Source organism: Venturia canescens, chromosome 5, assembly GCF_019457755.1.
Source record: "Venturia canescens isolate UGA chromosome 5, ASM1945775v1, whole genome shotgun sequence".
In the NCBI taxonomy this organism is placed as follows: Eukaryota; Metazoa; Arthropoda; class Insecta; order Hymenoptera; family Ichneumonidae; genus Venturia; species Venturia canescens.
Window position 1 is genome coordinate 15,335,935 of NC_057425.1, and position 19,058 is coordinate 15,354,992.

Below are 19,058 nucleotides of genomic sequence, written 5' to 3' on the forward strand. Positions count from 1 at the left end.
CAAGAAAGTTATGAAAATTTCATAATTTTTCTAGTTTCATATACAAATACATAAATAACGTAATTTTTTGGAGGAAGTAAATAGAAAAATATTCAACATAGTGTGGAAGGTTTGAAAGAAACGTTTGCATGATAATAAGGCAAAGGATAAATTCAAATTCTCCTGTCCGTCGACAAGTTGAAAAGGGTTAACCCAACCGACAGTCGTTCCGCAAGTTTCTTCTTCGACGTAAATATCAGGGCGTAAATGGTAAACGACTCAAGTGTCTATAGGTCGGATCTATATATACATATATATATATATATTTGTGTGCGGTCGGAGAATTCAACGGAGCTTTAGACTCTTCGTATAGAGCGTGTGTATAGTTTCGATCCGAGAATGTTGGTAAAACTTTGGAAACTACTGGAGCTACCGCTCAGCAACCTCATTTCTTTCTGGTTTTCATACAGCAACAACTCTACAACATTTCCACCTCTCGCTAAGCAAAACTTTTACGAAGCGAGCTCACCGAAGCTTTTCACACTCGTTCGTGGTTCTGCATCGAAGCTTCAATCATTAAAAGGCCTACTGAAATTTCAATTGTACACGATTGACATCCCGTTCAATCGTGATGGATCGATCTGCTCAACAGGCTTTCAATATCTAAGTGTCTTCCACTATTATTCTCCTGATTATTTTCCATTTTTTGCACATAACCTTTTGTATCTGTTTTGATTTTATACTTTAATATTTGATCTTTTACTTGATTCTATACTGCTAAGCGCAGATAACTATTAAAATTATCATTTATATAATAGCTGACCCTATAGATGAACTCAATATATTTTTTTCCAAAATGTTCATCATATATTCGTCACACTAACGTATTTTTTTTTAAATTCTATCACGATTATACATTTTTTTTTGAAAATAGAATCAATAGGGAAAAAAGGTTGGGACAGGTACATTGATGTTCCCTTGTTTCCTGATCATATCGCGAAGATGTGAAAAAAATTCCACAAAATAAATTACCAACTGTAAATAATTTCCACACAAAAATTCGAAAAAAAATCATGAAAAAACATTACATAAAAAAAAATAAAATCTGTATTTATTTTTTAAATTGTCAAAAAATTCTAATAAAACGTAAGAATTCAAAAAAAAATCATAATGAACAATTTAAAAAAATCAATTGAAAAAAATTTCCATCTAAATTACGTCCAGCATTAAAATTTATGATATCAATTTGAGGCCAAGTATTTAATGATTATTCAAAATATTGATTCCTACGGGTACCATCAGGAACTTGAGAAAGTTCTTAGGAATCAAAAAAGTTCCCATTTGAGTTACGTGAATCATTAAAATTTATGATATTAATCGGAAAACAAGGGTTTTATTGGTAATTTCGAGTTTTAACATAATGGAATTGTTTCAAGAAGCGTTTAAATCCGAAAAAAAAACATCAAAGGTATAGTAATTTGTTACTCTATGGTGGCAGAGACTTGGAAGAAAATCGATTTTTCTCAGACTTTCAGGATCCTTGGTATTATTTACAATATTCGACATCGATTTTAGATCTGTACAAATTATGTTTAAATATGTGTTAAAAGTACTTGTCCGGCCCATCATTATTAATTAAAATTTTTAATTCAGATAAAAATCAGGGCCCTTCTAAAACTGATGCATCATAAGTATGCGCCCAGAGGAAATTGAGGAAGTTATTTTCAAGAATAAGTTGATTAAATAAAAAATTCAAACGAATTCTCCTGTATACATATACAAGGGATATTAATGTGCATGTATAAATGAAAAATATTTTCCACAATAAATATGTTCAAGCTTCTTAAATCCCCCCCCCCCTCTCCCTCCGTTTGTATTGCAATTACGGCAATTTCTACTTCTCATTTCTTCCAGCGAAGAAATTCTATTTGGTATAAGAACTAATCTATACTTTTATTGAGAATATTAAACTGATGATAAATCGCATTTGAATCAATTTTCAACCGGATTTTACCGTAGAATTTAGTTTTTTTTATGATTGATTTTTATTTGGATGAATAATGTTGTATTTCCAGATTCCAGGTTCATAGGAAAGCATATATTCATATAAATTGTCAAGTATAGCGGGAAATATTCATATATAGAAATTGTTAACTATCATGGGACTTTAAATCAGACATTTATCAACGAATTATTTATTTGTACTAATAATATTGTTGTATTATTGTGTAATATTTTTGTATGTTTTTTACTTTTTGCACCCAATGACTTATTGAAATAAATTTTCAAATTCATCATGTAACAACTCAAATGAATATCTATGCATTGACATGCCCAAAGATTGTTTATAACTCGGGTTTATAAACAAGCAATCACGAAGACTTTTTGTTATAAATTTTTCAATTTATGTTGTTGAAATCAATATGAGGAAATAGAAATACGAATGTCACTCGTATTGTCTAGAGAATGAATAGAAATTGGTATGGATACACTGTAAGCTGAGGAGGTGGGAAAAAGGACCCGGTGAATACAGCCAAACTAAATGGAAGAAAATATGACAACAATACATTGGATTTGTAGGAGTCGAAATAATTTAAATAATATGAATAAACTAATCGATGTTATTATAAATTTATTATTTTCACAGAAGTACAACGATCGTTTAACGTCTATTCGCTTCCGACTCTTTCCAACGAATGTGTTTATTTCATTATCAATCAATTATATGTAATTGATTATATAATTATTACATATTTATTATCATATAATATATAATATTACAATTATATAACATTATATAATATAACAATTTTATCAATTATATGTAACGAACTTCATAATTCTCTAACATAACATATAATATATATTTTATTACCTACAGATTAGACACTTTTACTTGACCAAAGTTTTTTAAAATTTATTTGAATTCATTTACATACAACCACGCATATTTTTTCTTCAATGTAATTACGCAACATAACATTTCTGTTTGGATAGAACGTTTGAGAGGTTATAAAGAACGAACGTTTTTTTTCTCACATAACTCGAGTTGAAAATTTTGAAAGAAATCAGAACTAGAATTGCAACAAATATATATGTTCTATATATCAAACGCTCGCGAACTGATTGCGATGAGAGTAAACTAACCCATACTGTTTTCACAAAACTCACATAAAATTTTTTTTTTTATAGTCATATAAGAACTTGGAATCGAATTCATACAGCTCGCACTGTTTCTCTGAAATTTTATCATTCAGATGGCTATTGCTATTTGTTTGTTCATGTCATCAAAAACTGACAGATGGTTGTACAATATATCACACCAAAGTCACTATATGTCTGGTTTTCGTAATAGTGTATGACACCACACCATTATTTTCAACACCACATACCACTATTTTTAATAAAATAAATGCATATTGAACACTTTATTAGATGATAAATATTTTTTTTATTTACCCCGCACTTCGTAATGTCGAAAATCCGTTTGTTTATAAGATTAAAAACGGACGGCTGACTGATGGCATTGTACATATAGGTATATATTCATAAATTTTATTCCGCTAGAACGGTACAGCGAGTGTCCTGACCAATCGCAACTCATTATTTCTGTTATCGGGATCGCCGGGATCCGAGCTTCCATAGAAATGGGTTATAGCTGGCATCAAGAGACCTTTGATAGTGTTCTATACAGACACGGTAAATCCATAAATGTATTAGTAACTTTTGCATAATCTTAAGTCTGTGCAAAGTTTTTTCTCAGCAATTACGCTACTGATCGTGTTGGTTTTGGGCTCATTCAAAAGGGATTTTGAAAATTAGTCTCCAAATTAATTTTCACTTTACAAAACATCTCCTGAGCTGCGCAATTCTAGAAAATTACATGCCAGTTTTACCCCCACTACCGCGAATCGTTTTATTCAGAGAAAAGATAGTCTTGGCGAGAGCCTCAGACCAGCAGACGACAGGTCTGTCAATGTACTTGTCCCGAGACTCTACCGAGTCTCTTGATTTCCTACGGAAATATGCTATACTTATTTGGCAATAATTTTTTTTCATTAGGTAAGCAAACTAAAAATAAAAAATAAAAAATTTTAATAAATTCTTCAACTTTTAACCCCGAATATCTTGTAAATATATCTTGTAAATGGTTAGGTTAATGACAAAAGTATGAGACTTTTTTAACAGAATTTTCGAACTATTGATTTTTTTTATTAGCCTAAAATATACTTTGAACCTTTTAGAATAAGGAGCGAAAAAGTTGAGGTCCTACCCCCCCCCCCCCCCCCATATTTCCCTAGCTGTGAGTGTCTAGGCTAAGTGTTTTTTAAATTTATTGTACGTCAACAATTGCACCAGATACGCTGCGTGTCACAGAGCGCCTCGAATTCAGCAAGCCTTACGGGATTAGTTCTGGTGTTGTGAGGATTCAATGTTTTGCGATCACAATTTTTTGTTGAAACAGTCAAATATATGCTTGATAATTGATTCTAAACCCATATATGTTAATAACTACGCCTTATTCTATGACCTTACTTTGCGTCCGAAAAAGTAGTTGGAAAATGGCATCTTACGAAGTCGTTACTATGGTTTTAACCCTTAAGAACCAAAATCAATATCAAGCTCACGTATATTTCTAACAAAAATATAATAATTTCAGACTGAATCTTAATAAGCTGCAGGAGGAATTTTTTCATGGGAAGACAAATAAATAACGGAAATAATGGTGGAGAACGTATTCGTGAAAAACGTAAATTTAAAAGGTACAATTATATCCACGAGAGGGGAATATATTAACGGGGGTCGAATTTCGTCAGAATATGCCATGTCCTACGTTCTGTTACTATGTTATTCTCTTTGCCCGTGTACATTTGAATGGAACGTATTCTCGCGTGTTTCTCGGGCAGGTCAATGCCATTTTACCCTGAAAAGTACTCCATATAAATCATCCTCCGTAACCTCCCGTATTACGAGAAAATTTATTCGGGATCCGAGTTGAGTCTAGGAACGGTTTGCGTTCCTTTTGAATCTTTTCCAGAGATTTTCGTGGTAAAGGCACTGCAAAAATATTCAGAGCACATTTGACGAGTTTCTTTCAGTCGGCATTGTCTCTCAAGTTGAGTTTCATACCAACGATTTTGTGTTTCATGGAAATTTGCAATTGAAAAGAATCATCATCATGATCCCTTTCTGTTTTTGCATCCTCTTGTCTCTTCAGAAAAAATTAGCGGAGATTTTGTCTTAATAATTTCATACCTTACATACATAATATTAATTCGTATGTGTTGATAGTGAGTTTTAGCTCCTATGCGTAACTACAATCTGACCTCGTTGGTGAACCACGAAACCCGAGAGTGTCCATTTCGCTTTCCATTATCGCGGGGATATGTCAAACACACGGACAAACCGACACTCGTAAGAGTGTAAGTGGAAGGAACGAGCGATGGTCAGACCGTTGTGGTCGCTCGGCCGTACGGAGCCAGTACAAACGTAATTGGCCTGGTACTGCAACTCTTCGTCCAGACTTTAACGGCTACACGTAGAGCGACTTTATCTCATGCTTTTCCAAGTACAAAGGCTGTCCTGTATTTCCTCCGTTACGCTTGATGATCACGAGCTTTCACTTCGACGTTTTAGCGTCTCTCACAAAAATGAACATACTTTCGTACTCGTGTGGAGTGCACTTATCTCAACCTTTTTCTTTTATTTTTCATCATGCATATATTTATACACAGTCTTCGAATATACCGCCGAATGTCTCTATGAGGACAACCTCGACATTGAAGCGTACCATAAATCTCTAAAAATAAATAAATTACGAGAGTTCGTTTAGCAATTCTCTAGGATTGAATTTTTATTATTCACCGAAAATAGTACAAATTTCATAAAATCTCAACTTATTTTTCCAACTATACGAATCGCATATTTGAGCCCTATGCAAATAATCATTTGCATAATTGACGCAGCAGGGAATATACGAATGGTGGAAAAAATCGTTCATACTTGTCTGCAATATAAACGTGACTATATTCACGTAGCATACCCTTAAATCTAATTCTTCTTTGTCTACATCACTCTCGCATTTTCTTCGACCAGTTGTCGCCTACAGGTGGCAGCCAAGAAGTTCTTCGTCGTATGTTTCCGACACTTTAACCGTGTCTCGGGACATTCGTAAAAAACAAAGAAGTGCAAACGCTTATACGCGAACTCGGGAATATGGTTGGTTGGTTGGAACCCTTGGAAAGGTCGTAAAATTGATTTCTCGACGAGCTTTAAAGCGGATCTGTCGTTTCTGCTTTCTCATACGTATGTATGGACGACCCCCGGGCCGTTGAATTCTCCTTATCGCGATATTACCACGACTTACAGCCATAGAAAGCTAAACTAACTTTTTAATTTATCGTGCTAACTTTTCGAACCTTGAAAATTCCTTTCTAGAATAGTTATATATAGTTGATTAATCAACTACTCTTTGATTTATCACTGACAAAAAAAACTAAAATTCTACTTCGGTTCAAGAATTTATTCAAAATTTTCTATGACAGTGCCATATCTCTTTCCCTGGTGACGACTGTGGGAAGCAAATAAAGTGACACTCGAAACATTTTTGCTGAGAATCCACTAGAGAAAACTAATCACGTCCAAGCAGACGGTACAAAGGAATCAAATCCTGAGAGACAAACCTTGTACAGGAACTCCTCTCTCCTAAATCTCAGTCATTACTGAAAGAACTACAGACTTTCCGGTCCTTTCGTTTTCGAGCGTTCTCTTCCCTTTTAGTGTCTACTTTGCTTTATGTGCTTTTACACCCTTTCCTATTTTTTCTCATTGTATACAACTCTTTTCCTCGCAGTCTTTTGTCTTTCGTAGGAAAATTCAATATACCATGTAAAGTGCTCAAGGATACGTGTTTAATTAAAAAGAGAATAGAAATTTTGGGGTTTCCTTCTACAAAGATGAGCTTTTCATTGTGCCTGAGCTGAGCCACCGCCAGAGGCCAGCCTTCTCAACAACTAGCTTAGGAAATGGTCAAAATAAAAGAAACAAAACTATATACACGGATGAAATTGTCCAAACGTCTCGCCTTGGAAACAACAGGGATCACAGACCGCTGGAACAAGAAAAAATCTCGAGGATATTATTTTTTGTTATATTTCGGTCTGTCTAGAGCTGGAATAAAGAATAACCCCACTGTAACTTGAAAAAATGTTCGTCTGATTCATTACTCTATTGCTTCAGTTTTTTCACGTTTATTTTAACAATGCCTGAACGATGTTTTGTTCATAGTGGGACCTAAATTCATTTTACATAATCGTCGGTAACCGTTAATCTTAATATATTTTATTAAATTTTACTGTATTGGCAAATATTCGATGTATTGAGGATTTTATTGGATTCAATGGTTTTTCATTATTCAATTTCGGAAAATATTGACTCTTGTGACGAATCGACATCATCGCTACATCAATTATTACTTCCATGGCCCAGATATGTCTTTCCTTTTGAGCTCCCACTACTCTCTTGTTTTACCGTCTTCTTTCTCCATTTCTCTTATGTTTTCTACTCTCAATTTTCGATATGCGCGACTGCAGCTGACTCATTTTTCCGTATATCGCATTTCCCGACGGCAAAGAGATAATGTGGAAACCTTCACTGGTACGGCTGGTATATGCAACTAAATTGTATCGTGCATCATACGCAGAAAGGTGTTTTTGGTAAGAATTGGGTGGGGGTCAAAACAGCGAACGATCAAAATAGTGAACAGGCTTTCTGTATATCTATATATGCATATATAGATATACTGAATGCCCTGTTCGCTATTTTGTCGTTCGTTGTTTTGACCCCCACCCGTAAGAATTTATAAAAGTGGGCTAGTACGTCGAATTGCAGCAGAAACGCTTGGAAAAATGTTAATTTTTGTTGGTGTTTTCGGTGGGAATTGAACCCTCCTGGGAGACTGCACCCTTCGAGCCCCAGCCGTGTTAACTATACCGAGATAACGGCTCACCCTGCTTCAGCATATGCATATCAGCTTGTAAAAATTTAGTGCGAGAATGAAAATTGATATTTCGCACTTCTTACAGCAAAATAGAGAAAAAAAATTAGTGAGAACCATAACAGAGGTCGTTGGGTGTGAGCATTTTATTTTTCAAGCAGTCTCTATTGGAATTGTCTCTCACACGTAACATTTCAACTTCCGGTTTTTTTATTTTCTAAGCTTCGCGATGGAATAACAAAAAGAATGGAGGTGCAGAACCGAAACGAGTTAGTAACTTTGCTAGTAATATTTTCCTAACTAATTGAAAATTTTGGTTGGACGAGAGGAAATCTCGGGCTTTGCGTCGTGCCATACTCTAAACTCGAACTTGGACCGAACGCGATGGAAAGTTTATAAGATAGTTCATAGTGAAATGGAATTTGAGATCATAATTTATAAGAGTGATATAAAAATTTTATTTACGGGATGAGACATAACGCGTCATTGAAAAGAAACCAATATTTTCTCAAGTATATCTGAAATTCCATTCACCAGCTCTTGTCATTTTCAATACCGTGACTGAAAAGCTCATTTATAGCCAAAATATTTGCATATTCCGGAAAACAATTGCATGCACATAGAAAGATAAGATTTTGATCATAGTGAGCTTTAATCCGAGCATTGGTCCAATTACCTTATAAAAATCATGATATTTAACGTTTTATTGAGATGACAGTAATGTTTTAAAGAGACACATTTCAACCACGTCATCGTCAAGAATATGCCTTGATCAAACTCATTAAACCTTCGAAGGCAACGTAGGTATACTTGACGAGGAGATGAAACCGCGACAGCACAGCACTATTCACGATGTTGAACTTTTTTCATTAAAAGTTTAAGATTTTACGTTGGATCATTTTTTCTGACAACTAAGACGTGTAAATGCTGAATAATTTTGAGTTTGCAGTATGCAATAAAAACGGAGTTACGGAATGCAATAAAAATCTTCTGTCGCGTAGAATATACGTTTTATGTCATCAATATACCAAAAAAAATGGATATACCGATATTGGCGAGCATGAAACAAAGCCATAATAACTTTTGGCTAATCGTTTTGTTATACGATAAATTGAATACGAATACATATGAAAATCCTCATTTATAAAAAAAAAAGATTGACAAATTTCAGATTAAATTTGAATTGGTAAATACTAGAAATTCAGCACATTCCTTAATACATGGCAGAATAGAAAAATGATGTAGAAAATTTACATGACGCTAAAACAAATTTCTAAAAAAAAAATAGAAAACCAGGTTGTACTAGAGCCATTTGCTCTGGAGCATGATGGAAATATGAGTCAGGTGAGAAAGAAACGTGAGAAGAAATTGGAGACTGGGAGAAAGATTCCACGTGGGAGTTGGAGAAAACCAGAATGATTTCCATAAAACTGTACCTCGTGTCTAAGATATACGCAATATCCTTCCTTTCATTTTCGTCCCTCCTCTTCAACCCCCCACCCTTTTATCTTTAGCCACTATTGCGAGATACACTCACACTTATTCATTCAAGCGAAAAACTGTAAGAATTTTGTAATATCTGCCACTATTCGCTTTAATTGTTTTATACATTTCTTTTATACTTTTCTCCCTCGGTTATGTATTTTCCGTTGATCCATCCGTCCATACTGATTGTACGAGACGCATTTATTCACAAATTAAGCCACAAACGCAGTTTTTAAGATGCACGAGTCTTTCGACCTTCTTTATCTCCAGAAACTCCAATTTACTTAAGTGCCACTTAAGTAATTACACCAAGTCGAGTGAAGTGACGTTACGTTGTGAATATTTCATATAAATGTTCCTAAAAAATGACTGATCTCAACATTTCACCAAGTTTTGATAAATGATTATTTTCCAAATTTTTTGTTGCTTCATCTTTAAGGATCTCCATTACCACGACAATTTAACAATAACATTTTTGAAGTTTGCAATCAATTAATCAGTTGACGATTAGTGACGTAATTTCTCTCACCGTCATAATAAATGATCCTCGTCCGCCACGTTATAAATTTTATTGTTGGTCAATTACGTGAACCAACGAATTGCGCAGTAATCGTGAATCTATAAGCAATGCGTCAATATTTGAAGTCAGATGAAATGAAAAACAAATTGACCGAGAATCAAATGGGATCAGAAGTTTACGGAAACTCGAGTCCAATCATCTTTATTCACGGTAGTACACGAGATCTTATTCTAGTTAGTATTCTGTTATGAGTCTATGAAAGACGGCTGACCAAAATACCGCGGTGGATCATCAAATCTCAATTTACAAACCCTCTTTGTGTCTCCATTACTGACAACGTCTGTGCCACTTTTGGTCTCTCTCGCTTTATACGTTTCTAATAACTATAACTGTATGTCTTTCCTCTGTTCCTGACTGTTTCCATTAATCCCTCTGTGTTAGTCCTTCCTATGTCAATCCACCTGTGCTCGTGCCAAATTCAAGCTGCTCTTGAATGTGTAACTAACACGAAATGCGTGTGTAGGTCAATACCTGAATAGCTGAACGCTAACGATGCTACTGACTAGTTATGCATATGCATTCGCGAACATGTGCATCTCTGACCTTCTCCCCTCATCCTATCGCATCTTGTTCATTATTTTGCTAGGTTAATGAAGCAGAGATTCAGATGGTTCGACCGTACTGTCCCGATTTCCACGTTTGTCATTCAAGTTTCGTTTTCTGATATTCCACGGAATTGATACAGTCATTTTGTAAAAGACAAATTTGGAATCACGGACAGGCTATTGATTATATTTCAACTCTTTATTCGACCCGCATGAAAATTTCATTCCTTGATGACGCTACCGAACTTTGATATACTCGACCTCGTTTTCTACTTGACCCCACTACCTCAACAAATCTGCGAATTTTTCAACTATTTCCATTGGCATATGACCAAGGTTCTAGTGTCAACAAAAAACTTCTTGTACACCTTTCTACTTCGTTGATTAAAATCCATTAGAGTCATCTCGATTTGATTCGTTAAAATTCTAGAGGTGATCATAACATAACAAATAAGTGTTAATTGCTTGTGATTTTTTATCAACATATTAAAAGAAATATATTTTTGCAAAAAATACCAATGCAGTAGACTCAAATTTTGCTTGAATTCAACGCGGTCCGTGCTCTTAGTGGTTATGAAAATTAATTGATATTCGTTAGGACGTCGGATATTAAATGGTCAGTAATAATTCGCAAACAACTGCATACTCAAAATTTATTATGAAATTAATCAATCAAACATGCAAGCTTTATTTTATTTTTTTACGGCAGATTTTTTTTTAAATTCTGCGCGTTCAAAGTAAATTGGCCTGTAAAATAACGGCACGCTCGATTTGCTTCAGGAAAAAAATCGAACGCGTTTTATTTACAGAAGAATTGTCCGGCACAGTCAATTTTTTCCTGTACTTCGAACACCAGGTTTTTTTTCTCTTTTTCACCTATCGATACAACAGACACCCGATACAAATAGGTTTTTATATTACGTGCCTAGTATATAGTCAAAGCTTGAATACAGAAAAGAGAGAGGAAGAGAGTGAGAGAGAAAGAGAGAGGAGAAGGATAGAAAATTTTGTCACGACCCTTTTACTATCAACAGTTGGACTTGGTCCATCGGCCGAACGACATTCCCACGGTTTAAATGTACACCACCATCTGGTGTATTCGTAAACAAGATCAAATAACCTCTATTCTCTGCTCTCCACTCTCTTTGACATCTGCAACAATTTCGTATTTGCTTTGTGTCAAATGAATATCTTCTGATATTCGATCATTATGTCGCGGGAATAAGGGATGAAAAGAAAAAAAAAACAAATAAACTCAACCTTACAGAAAATCGATAGTTATTTGACTTTATTTGAAGTCTGAATTTTTGATAAAAATATTGTTTATATTCTGAAGAAGGAAGACTTCTTTAATTACTTTATTCGTAAATGAATTTCTATTTTTATACATTTCTTTTACCATACAGTGGAATGTAAAAGTTTCGAGCCACTTATTGATAAACTTTTCATTGAAAAGTAGTCTACAACTTTTGAACGCCGCTGTATGTTTTCTGATAATGTTTTGCAAGAGAATATGGGATTTTGGGGAAAAAATGGAAAAGTAGATAAGGATGATGAGAAACGTAACTATAATTTGTAATTTAATTTTAATCCTGCAGTACACGGACTGGGAACGTGCTAAGGATGGCTACATGTATGAAGAAGCTATCGGCGACATCGTTGGTGATTACTTTTTCATCTGTCCATCAACACAGTTTGCTCAATTGTTCGCTGATCGTGGAATGAAGGTTTACTATTATTTCTTCACTCAGGTGAGTCTTCTTCTGAACTAGCTTGTCTTCGCTCAATATTCAACGATTCAGTCGAAAATGATAGAAATAGACAAATAAAAATTTACCTATTTTTAATTCATGATGTAGCGAATATTTCTATTTAACTGTCTTTTCAATTGAACAAACTTGCTTTTCCACATATCTAAATAACCGCTGAGATCTAAACTCATTCAATTTATTTTGTACTTCAAGAACAATTGAGAACAGAACTTCTAGCTATTCATATTTGCACCGATACAGCAATGCATCATTAAATCCAACTCATTATCCTACTAATAGGTTACATTGAGGGAGATCCTTATTTATTATTTTGTTGCGCGAAACAGCAAGCGCTATTAAAGTCTTCGTCAAGAAGTACTTTAGCATACTAAGTAATTACTGAATCGTTTCACAATTTTAATAACATGTTTTCGTAGAAACGTTTAGTTGTCATCTCAAATTGAAAATCTATCCGTAAGCTCCAAGTGTAGTGTTTACAAACAGTGTTTACAAAAAAAAATTTAATCAAAATGCCGTGCATATGGAACCTGATTTTAATCATTGGATAGTTCAATAAGAACTAATCTCTCCAGCGGTATGAAACCGCTGGGTTCTCGCTCGAAAAAGCGGTTAATATAAATAGGGGAGACCGGGGCAAAACGGGATACCCGAAAAATGAGAGAAATTTTTTTGTCTTTTTTTCAATTTCTATACTTGTCCGAAAAAAGCATGAAACATATTTTTTCCAAACTATCTTGTTTTTTTGTGGATTTTGATTTTTTTCAAAAAATTCGTTTTTTTCAAATTCTTTTTTTTACATTACTTCCAAAGTTAAAACGTTTTTGCACAGACATACAAAAAGTATTTGTATATCTGCAATTACTGCCTCGCAGATTACTGTCGTAGACAGTAATCGCAGATATATGTTTCCGAACCATCATGTGTGGTTACACCTGCACATGAATCATGTGCTCACTCCGCACAATTTTGGCACTGAATCCATGATTCAGTGGATAAAGAATACAATTTTTTACAAAATAAACATTGGCAATCTTCGTTATTATCCATATCATTAATTTTGAATTGAATTACAGAGGGTGCGTTCGACGTACGTTAGAGCGTTGTAAGCGCTGAGATCGCTTCCAACGCTTACAGCGGTAAGTTGGAAGCACTCGGTTACGGGTGCAAAATGCATCCAAGGTGCATTGAATTAAAATCATAGTAAAAAAATTTAATGAGTTTTTGAGAGGCACCCCTTTTTGCCTTGGAATTTTTTTTTGTTTTTGAAAATTGAAAAGAATTACAGTACATTTCTTAGTTTTTCGGAGTAAAAAATAGACAGAGCTTCCCAAACTTTTGAAAAGTTCAATATTTCCTTAGGGATCCCGTTTTGCTCTGGTCTCCCCTATACATCCAATTAGACAGTCTTCTGATCTCTCTTCATAGTTTTCAATCCTAACAATAAGAGTCATCACGAATAACGTCTCGCAAAGTTGAGCACTTGTCGGAAAAAAGGTACCGCGATAACCTGACGAATCGCGACACCCGAAAATTAGGTGTCAAATATCCGATTTAAGATCAAATTTTTCAGTGTCAACACTTACTTCGATTGGAATGGTAAATATTCGGAAGTGGGGTTCTGCTATAATCGGGCTGAAAATTTTTTTTATGAATTCCCATAGAAAAAAACATTGTACCTCGTGTTGTTATGGTGTTCCGAATATTTACCTAACTACCAAATTGAGAGGTCGAAACCTACATTTACTGAATCTAAAATTTGCATATTGTGACACCTGGTTTGAGTGTGTTGAAACCCAAATTTTCAAACCACAAATTTTTGTATTGGCTCCCGAAGTTAAGGAGTTAATATGGTATTTTAAAGGGTTTGTGACTTTTTTTCGAGCCACGAATTTTTGGTGTGTACTGAAACGTAACGCCCGCGGAGCGGCCCGAACTCGCTCAAACAATCGAAATATTACGCGAACCGAAAACATCTTAAAGCGATGGACAGACGTGCGTCCCAACCGGCGGCCATCTTGGTTACTGGCACAAAGGCCCGAGCGAGCCGGTGGGCAACGCTCTGAACAGCGCCACTCGACGAAATTTCAAACTATATTTTTTCATTCTAATTATTTTCAATCTTTTTATTGATCATATGAGCGTAATTAGGCTCAAAATGACCGTAAAAATGGCCGCTATCCAGGAAAATTAATAAGGAGATTAAAGCTTGTAGGAAATTTGTGTAATTTCAAATATAGCGAGATGCGTGTTTACGGCGCATGCGCGGGGGAAAGCGTTCATGGGCTATAGGAACCCGAACGTGACTTTTCCCGATTTTCCGAATAAAATTAAATTTAACAATATTAAATAAAACAATGAAGCCAAATGCTATAAATAATTAAATAAAGGCAATTTTGATTAAAATTTTATTATTTAAAAGTCACGCTGAGCTGGAAATCATGAGAAGCGGAATTCGGCGCATCGGGCAAAATAGCGATCAGCCAATAACAATGCGCGAATTATGGAAGCGAGCCAATAGAGAAGCCCGTTACAAAAGAATGCGCAGAACGCGTCCAAAACAGGGAAATTCGGGGTTTGAGAGATTTTAGAGTGGGGAACCGGGTATAAAAGTCGGTGCACGGCTCATTCGGCAGGCAGTTCACTCTACCTCTGGAACCAACTCGGATCTCCTAGAAGAACTCAACTAGCCTAGACTAGAACAATACACTGTATTCTGGTATAACCTAAAAATCTTTTTTTCTATTATTCCTTTGGATGCCTGGGATATTGGTGAGACTCGGCGACGTATCGATCCCGTGGTCCGTGGGCGAAAATTACCTAACCTAGTGAATGCTCAAGACATTGACGAAACTCGGCGACGTATCGAGCCCGTGGTCTGGGGTTCACATGCTAACTCGTCGTGTGTTTTTGAACATTGGCGCCAATCGGCGACGTTTGAGGCCCGTGGTCAAGCGCAAACTCTCAAAATTTCATATTTTTGGGTTTATTGAGAATAGAGGCGGTAAATGATTGATTTTATGATTTATTTATTATTATTAAATTCGAGATTGTTTTGTAATTTATCCGATTTGGTTGGGTTGAACGAATTAATTAGCTTTAGAATCAATTATTAATTGAATAATTCAATAATCCGTTGTCCATTTGGGCCACGTACGACACTAAATTCGAAATAAATCGTTTAAATAGATTGTATTTAAATAGAACCGAATAAAAATAAAGAACAAGCGAATAAAAGCATCGATTCAAGAGGCTGCGGTAAGAATAGAGTTTGTGTAGCTTCAAAGCGATTAAAGAAACAAAATTGTAAAAGAAAAAGCGTGCGACACTCTTGAATTGGCTGGAAGCGTAAAAAATTCAGGTTCACGCGGTTAGGCATCCAGGACATCTTTGTGATTGTCAATCAATTAATTTGCAAACCACATTTTTTATAAATCACATGCAAAGCAGGAAAGGAAATTGGAATAAGCGGAAACACGATAAATCATAAAGCGTTTTTTTTATTGCACAAATAAAAATAAAACAAATTTGGAAATTCAGTCAAAGATTTTCATACAGAAAAACGCTCCGTTTTTCCGGGTCTTTCGAGTTCTCTCTCGCTTGGTTCGGTTAAACAACGCGGACAGATAAAATAAAAATCAAAAACGCGATTGCGATCATTTGTTTTTGTAAAAACGCAAAATTATTGTTTAATAAATTCATTTTGTTATTTTGTCAAACACAATCCTCATCTCTCGTCTCGTTTATACCTGCTCCTTTTAAAATAAGGTAGCTCGAACCGACGCGTGGCAGCGTTCAGGTCGGGTCGGCAAGAGCATTACGTTACAATACATATTACCCTTTCGAATACAGTATTTTAAAATGAAAATAAATAAAAAATGACAAATATAATATCCGAATCCCAAGAGAAATAACATTTTGAATTGTGCTCATGGGATCGTGGCGGTATAACGTACCCATGATACCTTTTCTTTTAAAAAATGATTGGACAATTTCATATAATCTTTACATATGTTGTAAATTTTATGCGTTTGTATTAATTTTTCAATATTATAATTAAATAATGAGATACATCAATAAGTTAAAAAGCGTGTCAAACGATCCCACGAAAATGTCGATATCAAAAAGTCAGATGTCAAAACCAAATTTCAGTTCGAGTATCGTGGGCCCCTTACAAATGGGTGTCGAAACCTTCAATCCCCATGTCGACGAGCAAACGCAGGTTCAAAAAATTTCTGTATCAACATCGAAAAGTTCTGTAACAACACCTCAGGTCAAGCAGTCGAAATAGGTGTTGACACAATGTTGGTGGAAGTAAAGCAAACGACGATTGAGAAATTGACGATCGCACTGTGAGATGGAGCTCCGATAAATAAAAATTTTGACCCATTCATTTTTTCGGAATAATTGTAAAATACTCCGAGGGTAACGAAAAAAATATTTTTTTTTTTTTAATTTCGCAAAACCGCTCTGTCAGCAGATTTGTACTATATTACTGTATACTGTAACAATATTTTCCCGGGGAAGGTACGATCTGTCCTTTCTCGGCTCACTCACCTCGTCCCGTGCGACTCTCCGGCTACGAGAATAAACTGGGCGCCAGGTACAGAGTATCGTCGAATTAATCGACTTGATTTTGTCAATTGTCGTGAAGGTAACACAACGCAAAATTATCGTTCAGAGTGTACGAGGGAAACGAGTGACCGCGAGGATGGCCCGACTACTATAAGCTCATCTGAGATACTAAAGGTAGAGGGGGGGATCCTTGGGGCAAAGTAGCAGTTACGAAACGTACACAAGAAACAGCCAACAACAAAATATAGAATTCAGAACAATATTTGCCATTTATTAACAAATTATTCAGAAGTTCGTCAAATAAACAAAAATTACAGGAAAAGATAAATAATTCCGATACGTGATTTTATGTAAAATAAGAGTTTGAAAGGAAAGAAAATTTATATTTAGTTCGCTAAAATCGCATGGCCCCTCTTCATCGAACGGTAACGCGGTATTCCGTATGCGGCTTATTCGAATTCGTCAGGTGATTAAGGTAATAGGTAATCGAATGTTACTCGGTACTCGAAGACAGCGTGAGAGGAATGATTCTCGCAAGCGAGATCGGTTCGAACAACAGGAAGGTATCGCCAAAATAATAATGGTTGCGGGGCTAAATGTGGTGAAGGCAACCCCAAGTCTCGTAAAAATCACACAAAATAGTCAAAAGGAAACTTCATTACGACTCAAAATTAGGCAATCTAAAATTCTCTCTCTTCCTGACAAACGGAAGGTACAAGGTAAAACAAAGGTAATTGTCGCTCGAAAGGTAATATACGCGATCCTTAAAATAAACCTTATAGTTACGTGACGATGAGTCTCGTTCCGACCAACACCCGACGAGTCGAAAGGGCGTCACAATGGGCCGTAAACCCCGTCCACTGGTCGATACGATTCGTACGAATGGCGGGGCAAAATGTCACGTTACAATACACAATTCATTTTTGAAGTAAAACTTCTATAGGCGCGCTGGGCTTGGGGGGTAAACTGGTGAAAATCTTGTTACGGAAGCGTGTAATGGAAATGCCAAGAAAAGTGTGAATGCGCATGCACATATACATTTTCGTTCTCTCTCACGCTCATCGCCATGGGCTTGTGTGTGATTGGGCGAGGCGAACGATAATTGAGAGGGCGAACGATAACGTTTTTAGAGACAGAAATACCTAATACACAGATATAGGCCCATCGTCCCCATTCTTACATTTAGTCTTGAGCCCTGACTTCGAAGTATTGTAGGAGCAAGAGAGAAAGAGAATGATGCGCACGCATATTTTCTTTCTCTCTTTCTCTCATTTGTTACGTCCCGAGAGGGAGGATTAGATGGGGACGCACAGTCGCCGATTTAGAGAGGCAGGGTGTACTTTTGAGTAGCGCTGCCGGTGAGTCTTCCTTGGGACTAGTGCGGCGCCCGAGGACACACGTTATATTTTCAGGTATGCGTGACCTGTGTGTTGAGGTTGTGCTCGCGAATTGGAAGGGTTTTCCAATTCTGAAGCGGTGTCGAAGGCTTCTCAAATAAGTGCTGGTCACAATATTTTGTTTACTACAAAATATACCGATGAGTTTATTGATAAACTTATACACTTATTTACACTGTTAGAGTTGGTAAAATTATTACTTGTATGAGTTAGCGATTCGACTGACGAGTTTAAGTTTATGAGATTGGGCTTCAGTCTTAATGTTGTGAAGGTTCGCTGCTAACTGACTAACAACTAAGATTCTTAGCCCAGTTAGAGTTCGAGAAGAGGATGTGTTTTTGGGGGTAGGATGCTGTGGAGGGGGTTTGTTCTCTGTAGTTTTTTAGTTTGGATTGGGTAAAAAGTATCGTCTCATTTGCTGATTGGATTCGAATATGGGGGAGACTTTTCTGGAGATATGATTGGAGGAAAAGTCGTTCGAGATTTCTTAGAATTAGGGAAAGTGTGTTGAGCGGAGTTCTGAGATGTGCACGTATTGTCCTTGAGATACGAGCATCTGTTTTCGGGACTCGTGGGAAACACGAGTTTCGAAACGCGGATCTGGAATTTTCTGTGGATTTAGGAAATGTTGCATTCATAATAAATTCAAGGATAGGAAATCGGTCTTGGAGTGTTTACTTACGGTTTTCCGTGCTCGTCTTGTAGGATTATTTATGGCGCCGGAACATCGGG

At 35.9% G+C, this 19,058-nt stretch overlaps 1 protein-coding gene across 1 annotated transcript in view; it reads left to right on the plus strand.

The window, feature by feature from the left end:
* LOC122410432 (acetylcholinesterase-like) overlaps positions 1-19,058 on the plus strand; it is a 180,967-nt gene that overhangs the window by 67,707 nt on the left and 94,202 nt on the right. Inside the window, exon 3 of the mRNA XM_043418554.1 lies at positions 12,184-12,336. Within this exon, the coding sequence (XP_043274489.1) occupies positions 12,184-12,336 (153 nt within the window). The remainder of the gene's footprint in view (positions 1-12,183; positions 12,337-19,058) is intronic.